The 21804-nt window shown below is 37.7% G+C and overlaps 1 protein-coding gene across 1 annotated transcript in view; it reads right to left on the bottom strand.

The window, feature by feature from the left end:
• The window catches only part of LOC127640415 (spondin-1-like), an 86254-nt gene that overhangs the window by 14933 nt on the left and 49517 nt on the right, over positions 1 to 21804 (bottom strand). Inside the window, exons 7-9 of the mRNA XM_052122965.1 lie at positions 10641 to 10705; positions 2014 to 2215; positions 251 to 391 (exon numbers count right to left, since the gene is read on the bottom strand). Coding sequence (XP_051978925.1) covers positions 251 to 391; positions 2014 to 2215; positions 10641 to 10705 — 408 coding nt within the window. The remainder of the gene's footprint in view (positions 1 to 250; positions 392 to 2013; positions 2216 to 10640; positions 10706 to 21804) is intronic.

The raw sequence follows: 21804 nt of genomic DNA, 5'->3' as shown, positions 1-21804 counted from the left end.
AGCCAGAAGAGAGTCCACTATGCAGCTCTCTTGAGTAGATATAAGAAGTCACTATCCTTAGAAAAAGACAAATATAATTTAGAGCTCATGCAAGTACACAAACAAAGGACTGGACTGGACTGGCGGTGGCCATCTAGGATTGAGTCGAGAATGTTTGAGGAATATCAATACAGTGCTTCCTTTCAATCACTATAATATGAAAAAGCTGGGAAATTGTAATAATAATAATAAAAAAGCTTTATAATATCACCTTTCTAGCAATCCTCTCCACGACCACTCGAGCCAAAGGAACCATGGGGCCGCCAGATGGGTCGTAAAAGGGGCTCTGTGGGTGATCCAAACTGGTGAGGGGCCGAATCCTCTCCTGGGGATTACTAGGTTTATTTGGAGACTAAGTTAAAGAGAAGGGAGGCAGGAGAGAGAGAGACAGATAGAGAGAGAGAGAGAGAGAGATGGACAAAGAAAAAGAGAGTGAGAATATGTGACTTTTTGATGCCATCTGTCAAGGCCTCTCACCTTTTGTCGTCATATACATCATTCATTCACTGTCTAATATTCCCTTAATGAGAGATTTATGACATGTTTCCTGCCTCTGTGCTTTGAGAGTCACCTGACAGTTACCTGTGTTCCACTCTGAAGACTTCAGAGAAATCCTGCAAAACAAAGACCAACTGCTGCTCCAACTGCTTGGTTAAAATGAGCTAATCTTCTAAAACTGGATTCCTTCTTTCAAGAAATGTCTTAAAGGGGTAGTTTACCAAATAATGGTTATTCTTTCATCCTTTTCTCACCCTCATTTGTCCCAAACCCCTATTACTTTTTTCTTGTTTGGAACACAAAAGGGCATGCTAAGCAGAATGTTCATCTCAATCACCATTCAATTTCATTGCATCTTTTTTTCCATACAATGAATGTTAATAGTGATTGGGGCTTTCAATACTAAACATTCTGCCCTTCAGTCTATTTTTGTGTTACATACAGGTTTAGAATGACATGATGGCGATCAAATTATGAAAAAAGTTTCATTTTTGGGTGAACTATCCCTTGGAGTCCTTCTTAAATTGTGTCAGTACTGCCTTGTACCAGCAGGTGGCAGGGTGTGGAGTGCTGATATCACTATTTGGACGTGTTTAGTGTGCAAAGACTTAAAACTGTTCATTCTAGAAGCCTCTTGAGTAAATAAGATGATGCATTGACATTAGAAGAAACAGAGCAACACAGCGAGGGAATTGCATTCTTTGGTTGCTCCCTCTTTTTTCCTTTCTGTATTCATTAATCAATTTATTTATTTATCTAGTGTGGCCGTGCACTTTGTATATTTACAAGGAGTGCACTAACAAAACAAAAGAGAGAGAGAGAGAGAGAGAGAGAGAGAGAGAGAGAGAGAGAGAGAGAGAGAGAGAGAGAGAGAGAGAGAATATTTGTTCAGATATTGAGACAACGTGGAATCAGTATGAAAGGAAGGCCCATTAAAAAAAAAATTATATATATTTTTGCAATGATTTTGGAAATCTGTGGAATTCTGCATAATGGATTTAAACCCAACTGAAAAAGTGTATATTTATTGACAAAATAAGATATCAATATTATATGAAAATAGTATATGATAATATATTGATGTATTATGAGTTTAAATGAGCTAGAAATCTACTTCCCTGATGAAAAAGCATGCAGAAACAAAAAATGTAGTCTACAATACTAGTTAAACATTCATAATAAAATCATAAAGACACATTAAACGATTCGCCACATACTGAAGCTATTCTACCAGCACATTTGAGCATGGTTTAGTATAGTTAGCTAACCATGCTGAGAATTTCACACCGAGAACGGTTTATATTCGTGCTGTGCTGAACCGTGCTCAAGTGAAAATGCTACTGTAACAGTTCCATACCATGCTTAGAACCGCTCAGCCCGGTGGTGGAAAAACAGCTATAATGACCATGCAGACCCCACTCTATAGGGATTCCCCTCGGTTTTTCTCTGGGTATATTCTAAATGGTATTAGCTGACCTCATAAGTGACTCCACTGTCAGTACCGGCATCCCATGGCACCAGGTCCTTCACCAATTTCTGGACCCAGCCACAGTCTTTGGTGCAGAGGTCCTCTCCAGACAGACCAACATTCCAGTCAGGGCTGGGGCCTAGCATGGTAAGGAACGACATGAGATGACGGATTCGATCCACTGAAAACTCCGCTGAGGGTGCAGCTCGCCTGAGAGAAGCAGAGAAAAAGAACATGTCCGAATGAGAGAGAGAATATTTGTTTAGATCAAACTTCTCAAACGTTTTAGGCCAAGTACCACCTTCGATCAAATCAGAACATTCAAGTACCACCTGGTCACCACCAATGTTCTCTCAAATATTTTTTCAGCATTCGGCTGATATACACTTTTAATGTAGAGCCATGGCCAAAAGTATTGGCAGTGAAATACATTTTGTGTTTTGCAAAGTTTGCTGCTTCAGTATTTGTAGATTCTTTTTTAACATGTTTCTATGGTATATTGAAAACAATGCAAAGCATTTCATAAGTTTGAAAGGCTTTTATTGGCAAAAACATTAAATATATGCAGAGTCAATATTTACAGTGCTGACCCTTGTTCTTCATAAACTCTGCAATTCGCTCTGGCATACTGGATATCAGCTTCTGGGCCAAATCCTGACTGATGGCGATCCATTCTTGCCTTATTAGTGCTCGGAGTTGATCACAATTTGTGGGCTTCTTCTTATCCACTTGCCTTTTGAGGATTGACCACAGGTTCTCCATGTGGCCAATGGAGCTTTTTGAAATGATTTAAAATGCATCTGATCACTCTGCACAATAATCTAGAAATATGTGAATCGACACTACAACAACTGAAGCAGAAAACTTTGCGAAACACAAAATGTATGTCACAGCCAATACTTTTAGCCACGGCTGTAGTCTGGATTGTGAGCAACCTACACAATGCCATATTCGATTCATATCAATATTCCTGTAGTTTACACAATCAACAAGAGCATGTATCTAAAAGCAAACAACCTTAACTTTCAGAAGTTTTGCAATCCAGTTCAAACAAACTACTATATATATTTAAAAATGTGACATTGCTAGACCCTGTTTTTCATCTCAGCCCCCCTAAAATTATGCAGCTAACATCACCCTTAAAAATATGTGATAATGTGCATGTGATCTATGAAAACAGTGGCTGCAGAAAGCTATTTGAAGTTCATTTTACTCTGAATCATGCCCTTACTAGTCATTAACTTTAAAACTTGTCAAACTAATTATTTTCCTTCCCTCTAGTCATAGGCGGACTCGGCCATAGGTGACATAACGGCAATGTTCATCACATAGTGCTGCCTTGCGCACAGCTGTCAGATGCTCACTCCATTTCTCTGTCCCTCATCTGAGCAATCTTCCAGTGAAATCAAAAACAAAATACAGTCAAATACAACCTAGTGTCTTTGAGTCAAAAGCACTATTTAAGATCATAGACATTAAGGAAGTCTGAGAATGTGTAAAATAAATGGAACGATATCTTGTCTCGTTCGCATCAGTATTTGCTGTTCTGTGGTGTGCTTTGCATGGGAATAATAATGTGGTGTGCGCACAGAGACATCAGCACAGCTGCGTGCAACGACAACTTTACCTATTCACATCCTGCACTGCCGATGTATTAAAGATACATTACAATTGTAATCATACATTAGAAATAAAACATGGAAAACATTTGTATAAAATGTATATTAAATTTTTTTTATGTAAATGTAAATGTTGTTCTGCGTACCACCTGAGGCTACTCCACATACTGCAGTTTGAGAACCACAGGTTTGGATAATGTGACAATTCAAAATAAAAGATTAATGAATACATAGATTTGTGGAAAAATCTAAGGGTATGAGAGAAAGAGAAGAGTAGGGTTGAATGAAAACATACCACTTACAAAACCATGTGCCTTGTGTAACATACTGTAGCAGGTTCGTTACCTGACAATGAAGGAGTCAGGATGCAGCAAACTGACAACGGGAGTATTTTTTTTTACTCTTCAGCGTTGTTCACAAAACTTAAACACAAAGGGCACTCAGTGGCTAAGTAGTCACACACACAAATGAGAACATTTTCTTTTTGTGCACACACAGGTACAGTCTCTCTCTGGTCTCTCTCTGCCACTCTGACGCCTTGTGCGCCTTTATACAGTGCATCCGGAAAGTATTCACAGAGCTTCACTTTTTCCACATTTTGTTATGTTACAGCCTTATTCCAAAATGAATTAAATTCATTATTTTCCTCAAAATTCTACAAACAATACCCAATAATGACAACGTGAAAGAAGTTTGTATGAAATCTTTGCAAATGTATTAAAAATAAAAAATGAAAAATAAATCACATGTACATAATTATTCACAGCCTTTGTTCAATACTTTGTTGAAGCACCTTTGGCACCAATTACAGCCTAAAGTCTTTTTGTGTATGATGCTACAAGCATGGCACACCTATTTTTGGGCAGTTTCTCCCATTCTTCTTTGCAGGACCTCTCAAGCTCCATCAGGTTGAATGGGGAGTGTCAGTGCACAGCCATTTTCAGATCTCTCCAGAGATGTTCAATCGGGTTCAAGTCTGGGCTCTGGCTGGGCCACTTAAGGACATTCACAGAGTTGTCCTGTAGCCACTCCTTTGCTATCTTGGCTGTGTGCTTAGGGTCGTTGTCCTGTTGGAAGATGAACCTTCACCCCAGTCTGAGGTCCAGAGCACTCTGGAGCAGGTTTTCATCAAGGATGTCTCTGTACATTGTGGCATTCATCTTTTGCTCGATCCTGACTAGTCTCCCAGTTCCTGCCAATGTAAAATATCCCCCCAGCATGATGCTGCTGCCACCACCATGCTTCACTGTAGGGATGTATTGGCCAGCTGATGAGCGGTGCCTGGTTTCCTCCAGACATGACGCTTGCCATTCAGGCCAAAGAGTTAAAATCTTTTGATTCTTATGGTCTGAAAGTCCTTCAGGTGCCTTTTGGCAAACTGCAGGCAGGACGTCATGTGCCTTTTACTGAGGAGTGGCTTCCGTCTGGCCGCTCTACCATACAGGTCTGATTGGTGGAGTGCTGCAGAGATGGTTGTTCTTCTGGAAGGTTCTCCTCTCTCCAAAGAGAAATACTGGAGCTCTGTCAGAGTGACCATCGGGTTCTTGTTCACCTCCCTGACTAAGGCCCTTCTCCCCCGATCGCACAGTTTGGCCGGACAGCAAGCTCTAGGAAGAGTCCTGGTGGTTCCAAACTTCTTCCATTTACTGATGATGGAGGCCACTGTGCTCATTGGGACCTTCAATGCTGCAGAAATTTTTCTGTACCCTTCCCCAGATCTGTGCCTCGATATAATCCTATCTCGGAGGTCTACAGACAATTACTTGGACTTCATGGCTTGGTTTGTGCTCTGACATGCACTGTTAACTGTGTATATAGACAGGTGTGTGCCGTTCCAAATCATGTCCAATCAACTGAATTTACTGAATCAAGTTGTAGAAACATCTCAAGGATGATCCGTGGAATCAAGATGTACCTGAACTCAATTTTGAGTGTCATGGCAAAGGCTGTGAATATGTACATGTAATTCTTTTCGTTTTTTTTTTTATAAATTTGCAAAGATTTCAAACAAACTTTTTTCACGCTGTCATTATGGGATATTGTTTGTAGACTTTTGAGGACAATAATGAATTGAATCAATTTTGGAATAAGGCTGTAACACAACAAAATGTGGAAAAAATGTTGTTGCAATGACGCTTTTGGGGTGGCCAGTGGATTTACCACTTATGAACGTCCCCGTGAATGCCCAGCCAAAAAATGGGCCATTATTCGGTTGAGTGTTATTGCATGACCTAGATGGCCAGCCTTTGGATTATGGTGAGCTGCCTGGAAGAGAGTTTCCCAACGGCTCTTTGGTACTAACAATTGGGTTGTATTTTCTTTTGTTTGAGTGTCCTGCATCACTCGATACAGCCTATCTTTGATAATTGAAAAATATGGATATGTGAGTGGGAGGAGTGTGGAGAGAGACAGGAGAAGTGAGGGTCACAGACAAAGGGAAGAGTCCCCTAGATCGGGGAAGGGGTTTGGGTGGGTTCCTCCCACATCTGGGGAGCTGAAACAGGACAGAATGTGGAGGGGTGGGGGTGCAATTCAGGGGAGAGACAGAGAAGAGAGAGAAGGAAGAGTCTCTAGTTCGCTGCCTCCCGGAAATGCCACCATGTAGTTCTCGGCCAGCTGGACGGCCTCCCCCATCGATGCCGGGCAGTGACACTGGACACACTCCCCCGAGGAAGCCGAGAGATTAATTGCTCCAGTGTCACCAGGTTGATGATCTCCACGGCACTGCGGGCTCCCTCAGCCAGCAACCATTTTCAGCAAGCATCCTGGAACTGTTTGCAAAAGCAGATGGGTGGCCTTGTCAAGTCAAGTCAAGTGGTCAAGTGATCTTCTCAGCTGTCCTCACTATCCTCTGCAGGGCTTTGCGGTCCGAAACGGTGCAAGTCCCAAACCAGGCAGTGATGCAGCTGCTCAGGATGCTCTCAATAGTCCCTCTATAGAATGTAGTGAGGATGGGGGTTGGGAGATGTGCTTTCCTCAGCCTTCGAAGAAAGTAGAGACGCTGGGTCGTGTCATCGGCGAACTTGATGATGTGATTCGAGCTTTGCATTGCTGCACAGTCGTGAGTCAGCAGAGTGAACAGCAGTGGACTGAGCACACAGCCCTGGGGGGCCCCAGTGCTCAGTGTGGTGGTGGTGGAGATGCTGTTCCCGATCCGGACTGACTGAGGTCTCCCAGTCAGGAAGTCCAGGATCCAGTTGCAGAGGGAGGTGTCCAGGCCCAGCAGGTTCAGCTTGTTTTCCGATCTTCAGGTTTCATTAACCCTTGGCCAACTTGTTGCATGATGGCCTTCTTAAGGTCTTTGTATTCAAGTAGGCTGGCAGCAGGAAGTTGCTGGTGCCACTTGTGCTTCCCCAGAGAGTAGCGGAAACAGGCGGGCTGCCCACTGGTCGGGAGTCCACAGTGTATTTTTATTGTGTTCAGTCTTCTTATTTTGTGTATATTGTGTGTTGTACATAATTTTTATTGTATACATTCTTCTTATTTTGTGTATACTGTATATTGTATATTATTAGGTGTATATTGTGTGGTGTAACAAGATGTGTAAATTGTGTTATGTGTAAATCAGATGTTTATTGTAAATGCCATACTGCTATGTTGCTTGGAACTGCACCAAAGACTTTCACCCAGTGTTGCACTTGTGTATATGTTGAGTGACAATAAAGGGATTTGATTTGATCTGTTTTCATATTCATCATGAAACCAGCACCTTATGACTCTCACAGCCCACATTTGAGAGCAGAGTAAAGAAGAAAAGAGAGAGAGAGATGAGTATTAAACTAAATATTTTGATTTCAAATCCAGGGACTATGCTGACTTGAGCAAAAGGGCCATAAAAAAAAAAAGAAAAAAGGCTGAGATACTGAGTCACACTTCATACACTTTGAATAATAGCAAATAAGCAACTTGAGGAATAGAGCACAAGTTTCTGTGACCTCTATTACACTGCCTGTGAATATAAAGTGGTCCCAAAAAGTATTTGGAAACTTTTAGACATTTAAATCTGCATTAAGTAAGCAATTAACAAAGGTTTATTGTAATAAAAAGTACATAAAAAAATCCATGTTCAAAACCCTGTCCTTGTCTTACTCTGATTCATATTGTTAACCCACAAATAATGATTTGTGAGTTGTCAGGTCGGATTTGGCATGAAATCATCTACTTAGGTCCAGGGTTTAAAATTAACAGCCGCCAATCCGCCAAATGTGGGTAAAAAAACGGCTGTGGGTAACTCTGTCACTCTTAACAGCCATTTTGAAGGGTGAAGTTGTTTCAGGGTTTTTCCCGTATTTTTTTATTCTTGGATTGTTGGGTGACTCAGAGCAATTTAATGGCATACATTCCTCTCATAACTTACATGCGCATCTGTGAATTAAGCATTCTTTAACATGAACCGCTGCAGTGAACGAACTCTGGAACAGCGCAGAGTGAAACTTGCGTGATTCAGTCACACTTCACTCGATATTGCAACAGCTGGTGGAAAACACAAAACTTATGTGACCCATTTGAATTCTACAGAGAACATTCTAGTATAAAAGGCTATATGGAGACAGTCAAACCCCTCTAACTTCTAGATAGCCCTAACACTATTTAGGCTATTAACTTTTTCATAACAAACACTACAGTTTCAACATACTATCAACATTAACCTAACACAGTAATGTGAAGCCACCCATGGTCTTCCCTAATGGCTTTGTCATTACAAATGCCACTGTTAAAAATGGTAGAACAATGGTAAACTTGCATAGGCAAGTATAGTTTGAAGGGGGTTGAAACATATTGACAAATTTTCCTCCTGTTCAGTCCAACTCCTGTTCTAACTGGTGTTTGCCTTTGCATGTTTTATAGGTTACTTAAACCATAGGCCCGCTCAGGGCTGGACTGGGAAGAGAAATCTTCCCAGGGGGTTGCTCGCTGTCCTTTTCTGCATATCGTGGTAGCTCATTTTAGCTTATCGTGGCCTATTTCCATCGGGTTTTCCCGATGGCCAGTTGGCCTCTGATTGGCCTCAAAGTGCATCGGCCCACCGGGAAAACGCCCGGTATGCCAGATTATCAGTCCAGCCCTGGGCCTGCCGAACTCTGATATCCTCTTGTTTAAATCAAATGTACAAACAAATGCATGCAGTTACAGTCTCTAGTTATCTTTATCACTTTTTGAAAGGTGGGGGATTCTGGCTAGTGAAATACAAAGTGGCTAGCGACCATGAAAACTACTAGCCACAGTAGCCGGTGAGCCAAAAAGTTCAAATAATTCAAACCCTGCTTGCGTCATTCATCCTTGCGTGTTTACACAATATGCGTGAGCTCAGAAAGAAGGTCCTGCTGTGTTACGTGAGTGTTGGCTGTGGGGAAGCTATGGTGGTTCAATCATTCGCAGCGGCAAGAGAGCAGAGACAGGACATTATTCTCCTAATGGATGTTTAACTAACTCTGCTGTTTCTACTTTCACACTAGTCACAGAAATGCACAAGTTGATGTGAATTTCCATTGTTAGCATATGTTTAAGTGTACAATTTAAATTTGCATCTAAAAGCCACTATAGGTACAAGATAGATACCCATGAATATACATCTAATCTAAAGTTGTTTGGAATGTACCAATTGTAATTTAAATTTTACTACCTATATCAGCCATTTCAAGAGTTGCACCTCTTAAACTATTATGTATAGTACAATGCAAACATTAATGTATAGTGGATAAAACACTTGAATAATCATATTTAAATATGTAATTAAGAGTGTTGATTATCTTTCTTAAAGCATATATACTGTATATAGTTTATAAATACTTAAACTAATAACATAATATCAACATGACAATAGCAAGTCATAACTCCAGCCCTTCTGGTGAAAAAGTCAGTAATCACAAGCTAAGCAGGTAATCTCAAACCATGAGATTCATCTGCCAGAAGAGCAGCGCTGATTCACAATTCATGTAAAATGTTCTTCTGCAAGTTGCTTCCATTCAAAGTTGCTTTGAACTGACATCATGAATAAACATTCAATGTATAGTGCCATTTTAAAATGACTGAAACAAAAATGACCTTTTCATTTCTTTAAAAAAACTTTAGTGAAACCACATGCATTTCATAAAGGATAGATTGCCTGTATGCTTGACATATGGGTAGAAATAATTAGTGTCTGCCATACCTTCTCCTCTTCATGGGGTAAATTGGTTGTGGTAATTGACAGTATGATGTTAAAATAGGTCAAGAGAATGTTCTGATGTATTGGAGCTGGAGGGAGGCCATTAACCTCAATCGCACAAGCACCGCAGGGGAAATGCTACTCTCATCAAAAAACGGAAGCCTTCACTAAACAAAACCGCACATAAAATATTAACCACCTAATTAGTGAGGGGGAACAAAACATCTACATACCCAGCAGGTGCTAAAAAGTCTATTTTTTCCCCGTAAATCAGCCCTTGTTGTTCTCTATCGATATATTCACCCAGGAGAGAGGAAGACCATTGACACGTACTGCAAGAGAAATCCTCTGGGTCTGAATAAATCTCTCTGGATCTATGATGGGGTTTCCAAAATCCAAAGAATTTGGTTCTTCAAGAAGGAGCTTTTTGAAAGCTGATGACACACAGTGGGGTCCAAAGGTCTGAGATCACTATAACGAAAATGTGTCTATTTAGATTTTTACTAGTTTAATACAAATTCTTTCATTACAAATGATATTATCAACATAGCAATTTAAGGGGAAAAGTTGAATTTACAAGAAATTCTTTTTCAAAACCTGAGGATCCAAGTTATTCCAGCATGATCTGAGAATATTCTAAAAAGCATCATGTATGGTTCAATTGAAACTTAGTACAAGGCCATTGGACATCATAACATTTCTTTGTTCTAAATTGTTAAAAATCCTAAAACTTTTTATTTTATTTCCAGGTTTAAATTAAATTTGAATGCAAGATTTTCAATGTTGTCTCAGACTTTTGGAGCCCACTGTAAATAATGCATATATATATATATATGTATGAATATAAAACTATAGAACAGAGACTTACACATTAAGAGGCTGCCAGGCAGGCCACTGGGCTTTGGTTTTGATAACTGTCATAACTTCATCACCCTGAGAGAGACAGAAGAGAGAAACAGACAAAGAGAGAGAAAGAGAATTTGAATTTTTATTGCATCCTCATGTATTCTATATATAGAACGTCAAGTGAGTTGAAACAAAACAGCAAGGACTTTTCCTATTTTGTGTTCTATTTTTGTCAATTTGCCTCTCTTTCCACCAATATAAAGAGGGGAGGTTGATTTGAATGATTTCTTTCTTATACAATATTATTAAAATATTGGAAACACTTTACAATAAAGTTATATTTGTTACCATTAGGTATCATGAACTAACAATAAGCAATATTGTTCATTTAGGCAGCTGTGGCTCAGGTGGTAGAGTGGGTTGTCCACTAATCGCAGGGTTGGCGGTTCAATTCCCAGCCCACACGACTCCACATGCCGAAGTGTACTTGGGCAAGACACTGAACCCCAAGTTGCTCCCAATGGCAGGCTAGCGCCTTGCATGTCAGCTCTGCCGCCATTGGTGTATGAATGGGTGAATGAGGCGCAGTGTATAGCAATTTTAATTTAAAAAGGCGCTATATAAGTGCAGACCATTTACCATTTATTAATTTTGTTTAATGCTAATTGAATAAAATAAAAAATCTTCATTGTTAGATTATGTTAGATCATAATGCATTAATTAGTATTATTTCAGGGCTCTCTGGAATACTCCATCAAGCGTTCTGATATTGCTGAGTAACAAACGCACATCCATGTATCAGACTGCTCATGCGGGTATTGCAACCTATTGTTCCTGCTTCTTAGATCAATGTGCAATCTCTACAAGTAAGCTAATACAATAATTTCAACACAAATCAATGTTTCATTTCCATTCATTTGTTTATTTGGCAAGTAGTCTCGTAATAGGCTGGATAATGAGTGAGATGATCATTTAAAAAAGAAAAACACCAACAGAACTCCAACGCAAACCAGAGGTGTATTTCAGGTGTTCAGTGATTTATTTCTTCTCACATAATTACATAATTTCAACACAAATCAATATTTTATGTTCAAGTATAAATTTATTTGGTTATTAGCATGTAATAAGTGGGATAATGTACAGTCAAACAGTTGCTATTGCAAAATGAACCTCATCAGGCTGATAAAAGACCCGTTTGCTTTGCGTCTAGTTTATTTTGGGACAACAACCGGCTAACAACACATTGTCCCTTACTTAACATTTACAACTTTTAATTTTCAAAATGTTTTAGTATTAGTTTTACCATTAACCAAGATGAATTAGTGGAGAAAAAATATTGTTCATTGTTAGTTCATATTACCAAATGCAGTTACAGACAGTAACTAATGTTAATGAATACAACATTTTTGTAAAGTATTAAAATATAATACGATAATAGAGGAAAGCATGTTTTTAATTCAAGTACTTGACCCAGCAAGGCAATATCTGAAATAGAACTGTTAAATAAAGATATCAGCCTTCACATTATATTGACTGTTAAAATGATTATACACTGTCCCCAAAACATGGTAGAATAGTGTATTGCACTCCTTTTCACAACAACACTCCATTTCTATTTGTACATTTAAGAATTCAGCTCTTTTCCCTTGTCCTTCTCGTTGATCTATATTTGTCATTGTTACTGTATGTGATACCTGAATCCAAGCTAAAAAGACATAAAACATGTAATCCTTTATTGAGAACCACATACGCTGTGCAAGAAACAACTACAATAAAAACCCCATTAGTAACAGACAAAAACTGATACACAGACAAAGGAAGTGAGAGTGTGTGTGTGATTGAGACAAAGAAAGAGAAACCATCTACTTATTCATCTGAGGATGCAATGGGCTTATATATAACTGCAATCACAACACAAGATTAAAAGCTTAAAGAAGTGGCTGACAATCTTTTCAAACATTCTGACAGGCTCTCCGGCTGCCAGGATCCTGAAGATACCTGTTCCAGCTGACATTTTCAGGCACAATACTCAAGGATAATGGAGTATGAGCCACATCTATTCATAATATAGACCTCTGTCTAATAATTCACTGCATGAGAGACAGAAAAAGCCCTTTCAAATCACACGCTTAGTGGCCTTGAAAATCAAAGATATTTTTAATTCAATTTGTCCATGGGGAAGTGACCATTAACTGTATCATTTTTTTTATTATCTCCTTCTTTACAGTTGAAATTCTTCCACTTAGTGGAATTTACTAAAGACATTTTTTGTTTTGTTTTTGTATTTGTTTAATTCAGGGGGGGTTTGCCATTTTATTGAAGGTGAAAATCGAGAGAAAACAGTAAATAATGTGCAAAAGGGAAGGGGGAAATGGGTCAGGGCACAACACAGTTCAGATTTGAACCCAAATCTCTACATTAGCACCACAACTCAATGTGTTCGGAGCTTTAGGCCATGGCTATGAAACAAAAACATTGTTGATTTGAGATGTAGAATATTTTGCTTAGTAAGTCTTCATATGTTAACCAAGCCTGACAGATTTGAACATTTATTTCCAACTTTTTAATTACGAATGAGCAATGATGGTCGACAACAACAAGTCGTCCAACAACTAACTGGTAGATTAGTTTGATTTTTAGATTTAGACTAACTGGTAGATTTAGTTTTTCTTATATAAGTTTTGATATTTTTAGCAGCTGTGCTTTAATTAGTGTGCTGTGCCTTAGCTATTAAACAGCTGGCACTGTACAATACTCTTAGGAAAATATACACCTTTAAATTAATCCCCTTTAAAATGCTGCCGCTACAGCATACACATGCAGATGGACATCTTTGTCCATTGCATTACGCCATAAGCATTGAAATTTTGAGGATGACATTTTAAGTTAAAAACAGCTCAGTCTAGCTGTTTTTGAACACAAGAACACATCCATTGTGAATGTCTCATAAGAAACACTTCTGATCAGGGTGGGATAAAGCTGAAAGCCTAATTATTAAGCGTTTCCTTAAAACAGATTAAGGAACTAAGGAATTGACTAGTCATTCAAGCAACCCATCGACTACTTTATTCTATTTGATTTGGAAAAATATGTAGTTTTACATATTCCTATATATTCAATATTCTTGCTTCAATAAATCTGAATCTGAAGGTCAAACGTTATTGGTGCATATAGACTGGTCATTACAAATAGCCTTACAAAAATGCTTTCATCAAATCATCCATGATGGTGAGACTGTGTGGCAGAATGACTGTTGAAAAATTAACATGCTGGTGGCAAACATTCTTTTGATGCAAAGCTCAGTGAGGAACTTTACTGTGCTCACAGTTTGCTGCCTAACATCAAAGAGACATACAAATTGAGTTTGTACATTCTTAATGGGGTGCATGAATTATGTTAAATCAGAGAACCAATACAAAACAAGTTAATGTCACTAAACTAAAAGTAAATTCACTGCTGCCACATTCACCCTTAGAAATACTGTTCTACACATATGCCACACAGGTCAAAAAATACATTTTGAGTTCTATATTTATTGACACACTAACTGGTGCAACAAAAACCCACTTTACAACAAAAGTTCATAAACAGGTGCTAGTGAACAAAGGTATCCAAAAGTAGGATTCCAGCCTAAAATCTGTGAACTGGTCTCCAAGACTTAATTCTGGTGTTGTTGGCATTTAGGAGAGAAATGCACAGCTGCATCACAGTAATTAAGCAATTAATCTACTAATTGGCCAAATTGATGAATATGTTTCAGAGAGGCAGATGGTCCCCACACATGCTTGAGGATATTAATTTATGGCCCAACTCTCTATTGCTGAATGCTGAATTGATTTCAATGGAAGTTAGTCCTTACATTCGAACCAGAAAGTAATTCGTAATTCTGGCAAAAATGGGCCAAATATGGACTTCAGTTCTACTTAGGTTGACAACATGGGAGTGAAATTTCAAAGTAAATCCCCAACCCGGTGAACCGAAAAACAAAAACGGTCTAGTGCTTTGAACATACTGTAAACACTGATAGTGGTGTGAAATAATAGCACAGTCAGTGCCAAAATGTGATCCTGACACAGTTACACTACATTCTTCTGAAGCTTTTCAACCTCCTTGAAGGTTTTTAAGAAGGGTTGTACCTACAGTAGAAGCTTTGGAAAAAAAGACAGACATTTTGTTCATGGCTGACTGACAATTTTTCAACATTTGAGAGAGTCTACAACTCCCTAAAGGCTTCTGTGAAGCCTTCGTTCACCAATTCGACTTTTATCACCTTGAGGCGATACACTTTTGGCATTTCTTTAATGTGTTGATCACAAACTGATTCTTGCTTCTTTGGCAACTCTTTCACTTTTTCAAATTCAGACACTGGTCAAACGCATCTGGCCAAACAGTGTTTGATTTACGGATGCAGAAATGTCTGTATACAACCAAGTGAATGCCAATGACAGTTATATTCATTTTCAATCTTTCAAGTGTTTCACTTCTGAGAACATGGGAGGAAGAGGACAACTGTTGACCATCCATCCATCCATCCATCCATCCATCCATCCATCCATCCATCCCTAAACTGAAAGCCAATAAACAAAACAAAAACCAGTTACATTTTAAAAACTACAATAACCCTGACACACACACACACACACAGAGAGAGAGAGAGAGAGAGTGACAGTGAATTCACTTGCAGGCCATCCTTGCTGTGCAGCAAATGAGAACTGTGTTACTCCGGGTCCCAGGCTGCTGCTTCTGAAAACGGGTTTTACACTTCACAGGCTTTCACCCCAAACTGACCCTGACCAAATTGCCGGAGGGATGGAGCGAGACAGAAGAGGAGAGGAACGAAGGATGGGAGGAAGAGGAGTGTGACTGCCGAAAAGCCCAGGGTCTCGGTGAGGGGCTGGCGTACTCTCAGAGGGTTGCATGAGAAATGCCTCGGGGAAGGTCATATATACCTTTCCATTTCTGCAGGCTTCAAAAGAGTATCTTAAGAGCACATGGTCTGACTGACAAGCCAGGGAGGTCTATAATACTGAGAGTGTTATCTGTTAGCCTTTTTATTAATCTCAATGGCAGTTGCTCAGCAGTTAAATGGACCAGTCGATCGCAAGGCAACAACTGGTTGATTTTCTTAACAGGGCAATAGGAACAACCTATACACAAAACAATCTGAATCTTGAAGATATCTTTTTATTTCTAAACATTTACAGTTAATACATGGTGTTGTTTGTCAGTAGAGCAATATGATTAAATATATTAAGTTTTCTATAATTTAACGGAGCCTACATCCAATTAGTCCTGATGAGCAGCACATTTTCCATGCTTATAAAGAGCTAATCATAAATGCACACCTCGGGTTGGGAGGGTAACTTTTGAAATGTATTCCACTACGGATTACAGAATAAATGCTGTTAAATGTAATTTGTAACGTATTCTGTTAGATTACTCAAGGTCAGTAATGTATTCTAAATACTTTGGATTACTTCTTCAGCACTGGTAAAAAACTTTTGACTATAAAAACTCTGCCAGTACAGTAAGACAAAATACACATGTTAAAAATATATTCTCTGAAAAACCTAAATATCTTATGCAGTGTTGTTTCCAAAACAAGATAGATCAAATTGATCTTGTTTTAAGGATTTTTAGATATTTTTACAGAAAAACAATAAAAAAATATTTTTTATCAAAATACGATTTGTGCCCTAATATCAAAGGTATTTCTAGAAAAAAAGAAATTATGATCCAGCATGAATTTTCTTGATAAAAAAAATATGATCGTGCCTGGTAAAGTGCATGTAAAATGGCTAGAAATAGCATTTTAGCTTAGCGTAAAGCTGACAACTTACACAAGGTTTATTTCTATTTCTTCTGCTCCAAACTCACTTCAAACTTACTTCTGTCTGCTCGTATGAATGTAACAAATCATAAGAAAGTGTTTCACCGCTGTTCAAATGCACTTTGGATCACATCATTTATATGTATAAATGTTTTCCATCTGAAATAACTAAATATTAAATTAAACAAATGACAATAAAATTCAAAGTAATCTCGTAAGTAATCAAAATAATTTTTGAACGTAACTGTATTATAAATACCAATGATTTCAATTGTAACTGTAGTGGAATACAGTTACTTATATTTTGTATTTTAAATACATAATCCCTTTACATGTTTTTTGTTACTCCCCAACCCTGTGTATTCCTGACCTCTAGAAGGAAGAAGTTACTATATTTCTGATTCAGCAGGACAGTCAGACCATTTTTGCATAGTCTAATATATACAGTATGTCTTAGCTTTGTGTTTGATCAGTTGATCAATTATAGAGCCCTGCAAATTAAATAATCGTAATTAAATAAAATCAAAATCAGAATCTAACAGCAAAATCTGTATTGATACACAGTCCTAACAGAATGACTGTTATTCTAGAGAGCATTTGATTGGACAAAAATCTGTGTAGTGCATGGTGAGTCATACTAATTTTTGTTAAGGTTTTCTGGAATACTAGGCCCTTTCTCAGTGCAGCCTGTTTTAGGTATTTTTCCTTGTTTTAATGTACATTTTTAGCTTCTACTCCAGGGTAGGTACTTTTTGAGGCATAAAAACCTATGATACACAAAGCATTGAGAAATTTGAGGTGTCGGCAGCTGTCATTTGTAAATAAACTTGAAGCTGCTAGCCTGCTACACAGAGGATTGCACTAATTTTACAGTTCTCTTAACAGCAATAACTTAAAACCAACAAAGTATCCTAAGTGACTTCATCGGGAGACACGCTTTGAGATTCCATTGCATCTGTACTGTTTGCACTGTGACTATGTAAAATAAAGTCATATCTAGGTTACTACATCAGATTTCCTGGGATTATGATATAAATAATAATATGTTTATTGAGAGTATAATTTGCTCTTTTATATAAAAAAAAACCTTTACTATAAAATAAACCATCATGAAATCTAGTTTACATAAGGGAAGTATTGCTTGCCTGTTATTACATGGTTAATTTGAATCAAGACATATATTTTAAGTCAATAAGTGACTATTTCAGTAAAGTAATTAATGTTGAGTCATACAAGCCTTTATTGTAAAAGATTGTGTTGATAAATTGATTTATATAGCATTTTAAACATGCTGTCCGTGGAGTTCAACATGTGTTGCATGGTAGGCTGACCACCTCCTCTCTCCACTCACTCCGGCTGCAGCAAATGTAACCTGAAGACACAGGCTGCATCCAAAAACTGGAAACTACTGCATTCGAAGGTTGTATAAGGAGGTAGTTTAAAATAAAGTTCAGTTTACTTAAAAGTCCCATTCATCCAAAACACTGTCATTTAAGCCATTAACAGATTAGGCAGCAAGGCAGCTGCTCATGTTTTTGGATGCATCCACAGTTTGTGCAAGACAACCCTAACAAAAGTGTAGCTCCGATCCTGGCATCATCCATCTGTGTTGTTGATTTTGTTGTTGTTGCTATTGAATCACGCCTGCAATAACGTCAGAAGAAAAATGGTCCGTAAATCAGATAAAGTTTAATTTAAGCATATTTTACAGTTATACTAGAATATAGATGATTTCAGTAATGTAAAATATCCAATATTCTATAATAATTAAATATCTGTGATTTATATGTAAGCTTCAAAAAACTAAACTAAACTAAAAAATAAAGTAAAAAAAAGGGTCAGAATACATGACTAATTTGAATGGCAGTCAATAGAGAAATTTGCTAGAATAAGATTGCTTCCACAATGGTGTAGTTATGTAATCTACCAGCAGAGGCTAACTAGACCATGCTAACCAGCCAAACTTTAACCGCTTACCTATTGCACATACATAAACGAGAGTAGATAGACAGTGACAATGAAATATATTGAGTTTTCTAGAAGTGCCACTCATTTGGCAAACAGCAATTACCAGCCATCTAGAACTCGGCAACCGTGCAATGAAGCTCTCCTCTGAATCGCTTTTTCCAATCAACACCTTTTCTTCCAGAGTCGTTGCTACTTATCACACAAAAACCCCTAACCCAACCCCTTTTAGAATAATCCTTCAACAGTCCTAGTACATTACAAGGCTTTTGTGTTGCCATTCAGTTCTGAATCAGCAGTAACCTTGACCTTGTCCTGACCATTGTGCCCAGTGCCGCCCACAACCACAATTCCCGCAGGACATGTCCATCAGTGTCTGCCAGGTGGACAGAGCACAGCGCGGTGGCAGTAATTGAGTTGTGTTGAGAGTGTGTCAGTCAGAGCTAACAATACTGAATCACAATTTTGAGGCTTCCATGGGTCTGCATATTGTATTTTATTATATAAAATCTGTTGTGTTCAGCCGTAAACAGTTGCTTGCTTAGATTCTTAAAAATACTATGAAAAACAAACAATCATCACCATGTCAAAGAGCTCATTTAAATGTATAAATAATAAACATAAGCCTAAGTTTATGGTAAAAGTGACAAAAAGTTCTGAAAAGCACTCAAAATGCTGAAGTTCAAGTTTGAATGACATTTTGGCTTCCCCATTACTTCTTGTAAAAGGCCAAGACAATGGTTTCATCTAACTGGACATTGTCTCTGGGTTCTATTTTACAGTTTTAAGTTATTTTAAGTTTTTACAGTTTTTTAACTCTTTTATATTTCTGTTTTTTTCTTTATGTAATGAAATGTAGCATTGTTAAATGTATGAATCAGTTCTTCTGCTTTTCTTTTTAGTAGGCATTATTTTTAATTGGCCATACTCCATAAGATGCCTGCATAAATCCCCATTGGCTGTTGTTAACTAATTCACAATCTTCTGCTTGGATCTGTTGAACGGTACCTGATTTCACACCATTTAAAAAAGCCCACCGTTATTTCAAGCCCATTACACAAAGACTCATTTAATCAACAACAGATCTGGAATTGTTTAAAAGTGGAGAAAAGTTTAATGAGAATGCTACTCTCTTAAACTTTGCTGGTTAATGACTTATGAGACTTGTAAAATCAAGATCAGGATAAATCGATTGCACCTATTCTCAATGAAAGTAGTTCTAAAAATAAAGCCATGGTCTTGAGTCATAATGATTAGAGCACCAATCTGCAGTTAAAGTACAAACTCCACTAAGACTTCACATTTATGTTCTCACATTCATTACTTGTCACTTCCGAAAGATTGCTGTCATTCCTGTCCAAAGGGCTCCAAAATTTGGAGTTTTTAGAATGTATCAAATGCAAAAATCAAGAAATGCTATGATAAAAAGAAGAATAAATATTTAAGAATCTGAACTATATCTAAATCACTAATCAAATGGGCACATATTTGTGACATTGACATTAAGTCTTTTGTCAGATTTTCTTGTTCCATTGAAGCACACAAGATGCTCTTTGGAACATCCTCAGATATGAGTCCATGCTAGTTCGGGTGCATGTTGTCATTAAAGCAAAAGTCCCCAAATAATGAGAAGTTCTGAGATTCATGCATGTTTTTCACTTAATCTTTTTATCCAAACTATTATGCTGATATTTTAAAGTGTATTGAAAGAGAAATTGTATAAAATAATTCAAAAATAGAAGCATTTTAATGAGTGGTCTCAGATTTTTGGACCCCACTATCAAATGTATTTTACCCTAAAGTATGTAACTATATTCCTCGTGGTTGATCAATCCCGCTTTTCACCGCTTTTCATGTAAAGTTCTAAATCATAACTTAAAAATATTGAAAGAGAATTAACATACAGGTGAAGACACAATTAATATTTCTGACTTGAAAGGGATGTCAAGCAACACAACAATGACTTAGATCAAACGAATGAAAACAAAGCTTGATCGTCCCTTTTTATCAAACTCAAGATTGCAACATCAAAAGAGCTCATAATTTCATCCAGGGTTGAGAGTCCTTTGTTGTGCTGTTTACAGTGGAAGACGGGTTGACTGTGTTTACGGTAATAAAGCTAAAATGTAAGAGGGAGCTGAGCTAATAATAACTAACTCTTACTGGGGCTCCATCCAGGCTTTAATGTAATCCCTGGAAACGCAAAACAGGGGAAAATGAGATAACATTCAGCCTCTCTCTCTCTTTCTCTCTCTCTCTCTCTCTCTCAGACTGTATAAGGCTGCCTTATGGATTTTAGTCAATCGTACAGTACTTCTAATTTAAGAAATCAGGACAATTATATAACAAGCGTTTATTTATTTATTTTTAATTTTCAAATGTTTGCAATTTTGTCTATAACCTTATAATCAGGGCCAGAGATAACCTCTGTGTCCATAATAGCCTCAGTCACCATTTGCTTTCATTGATTTTTTTTTCATACAATGAAAGTGAATGGTGACTGAGGCTAACATTCTGCCTAACATCTCATTTTGTCTTCCGCAACAAAAAATAATGTCATACAGGTTTAGAACTATTTGAGAGTGAGTAAATCATGACAGAATTTTGATATTTAAAATTATCATTATAAATGTGAGCCAGTGGCTTTTTCAACAAGGTAAAATAAACAAAGAAATTAGAAATATGATCTGTTCCTAGTCTTTCCTCAACACTAACAGTAACTTCAGAAAACCTAAGTGTGGTAGCATTTTATATTACAGTACTGTTCTACATTTACGTACTATATAATTACAACAACTTCAGTACTTACTAGGTACTAACCCTTAACCTTGCCCCAACCCTAACCTTAACCTAAGTACATGTAGTTACCTAATATTACTCAGTACTTTCTTGGGTAAGTACACTGTAAGTGTACAGAAAGTGCATGAACTCTAAAACAAAGTGCAACCTAAAATTGCAGCATTGAAGTTTTATACTAGTCACAGTGCATTAGATTTCTCTATTGCAATTTATGAACATTTATTTACAATGCTCTTTTTTGTAATTTCAACAATATCATGCAATTGTGACATTTTCATGCTTACAATGTAATTTCAACATATTGCAATTGCGACAAGAGGAGATCTCCAAAGGGACTGGTGTCTTGGGACCTCACAGGACCAAAGTCAGTTCGTTGTTGTTTCAGTGGACAACCTCAGTATAAAATTCTTACTTCTCAGTCATTCATTCTTTGTCACTCTTATGGGGGAGGGAAGTGAAACAGCCTGCAGGTAAGAGGATGTCACAACTCACCAGAATTCACAGTGTCTCAGCGATAACAGACAGAAATTTCGGAAACATTCTTTAACTCTGATTAAAATAAATTAAAAATATAGCTTTATCTGGGATGACT

The sequence above is a fragment of the Xyrauchen texanus genome, chromosome 49 (genome assembly GCF_025860055.1).
Source record: "Xyrauchen texanus isolate HMW12.3.18 chromosome 49, RBS_HiC_50CHRs, whole genome shotgun sequence".
Lineage (NCBI taxonomy): Eukaryota > Metazoa > Chordata > Actinopteri > Cypriniformes > Catostomidae > Xyrauchen > Xyrauchen texanus.
The sequence above is the reverse complement of the archived record's forward strand: the minus strand, read 5'-3'. Positions and strand labels throughout refer to the sequence as shown.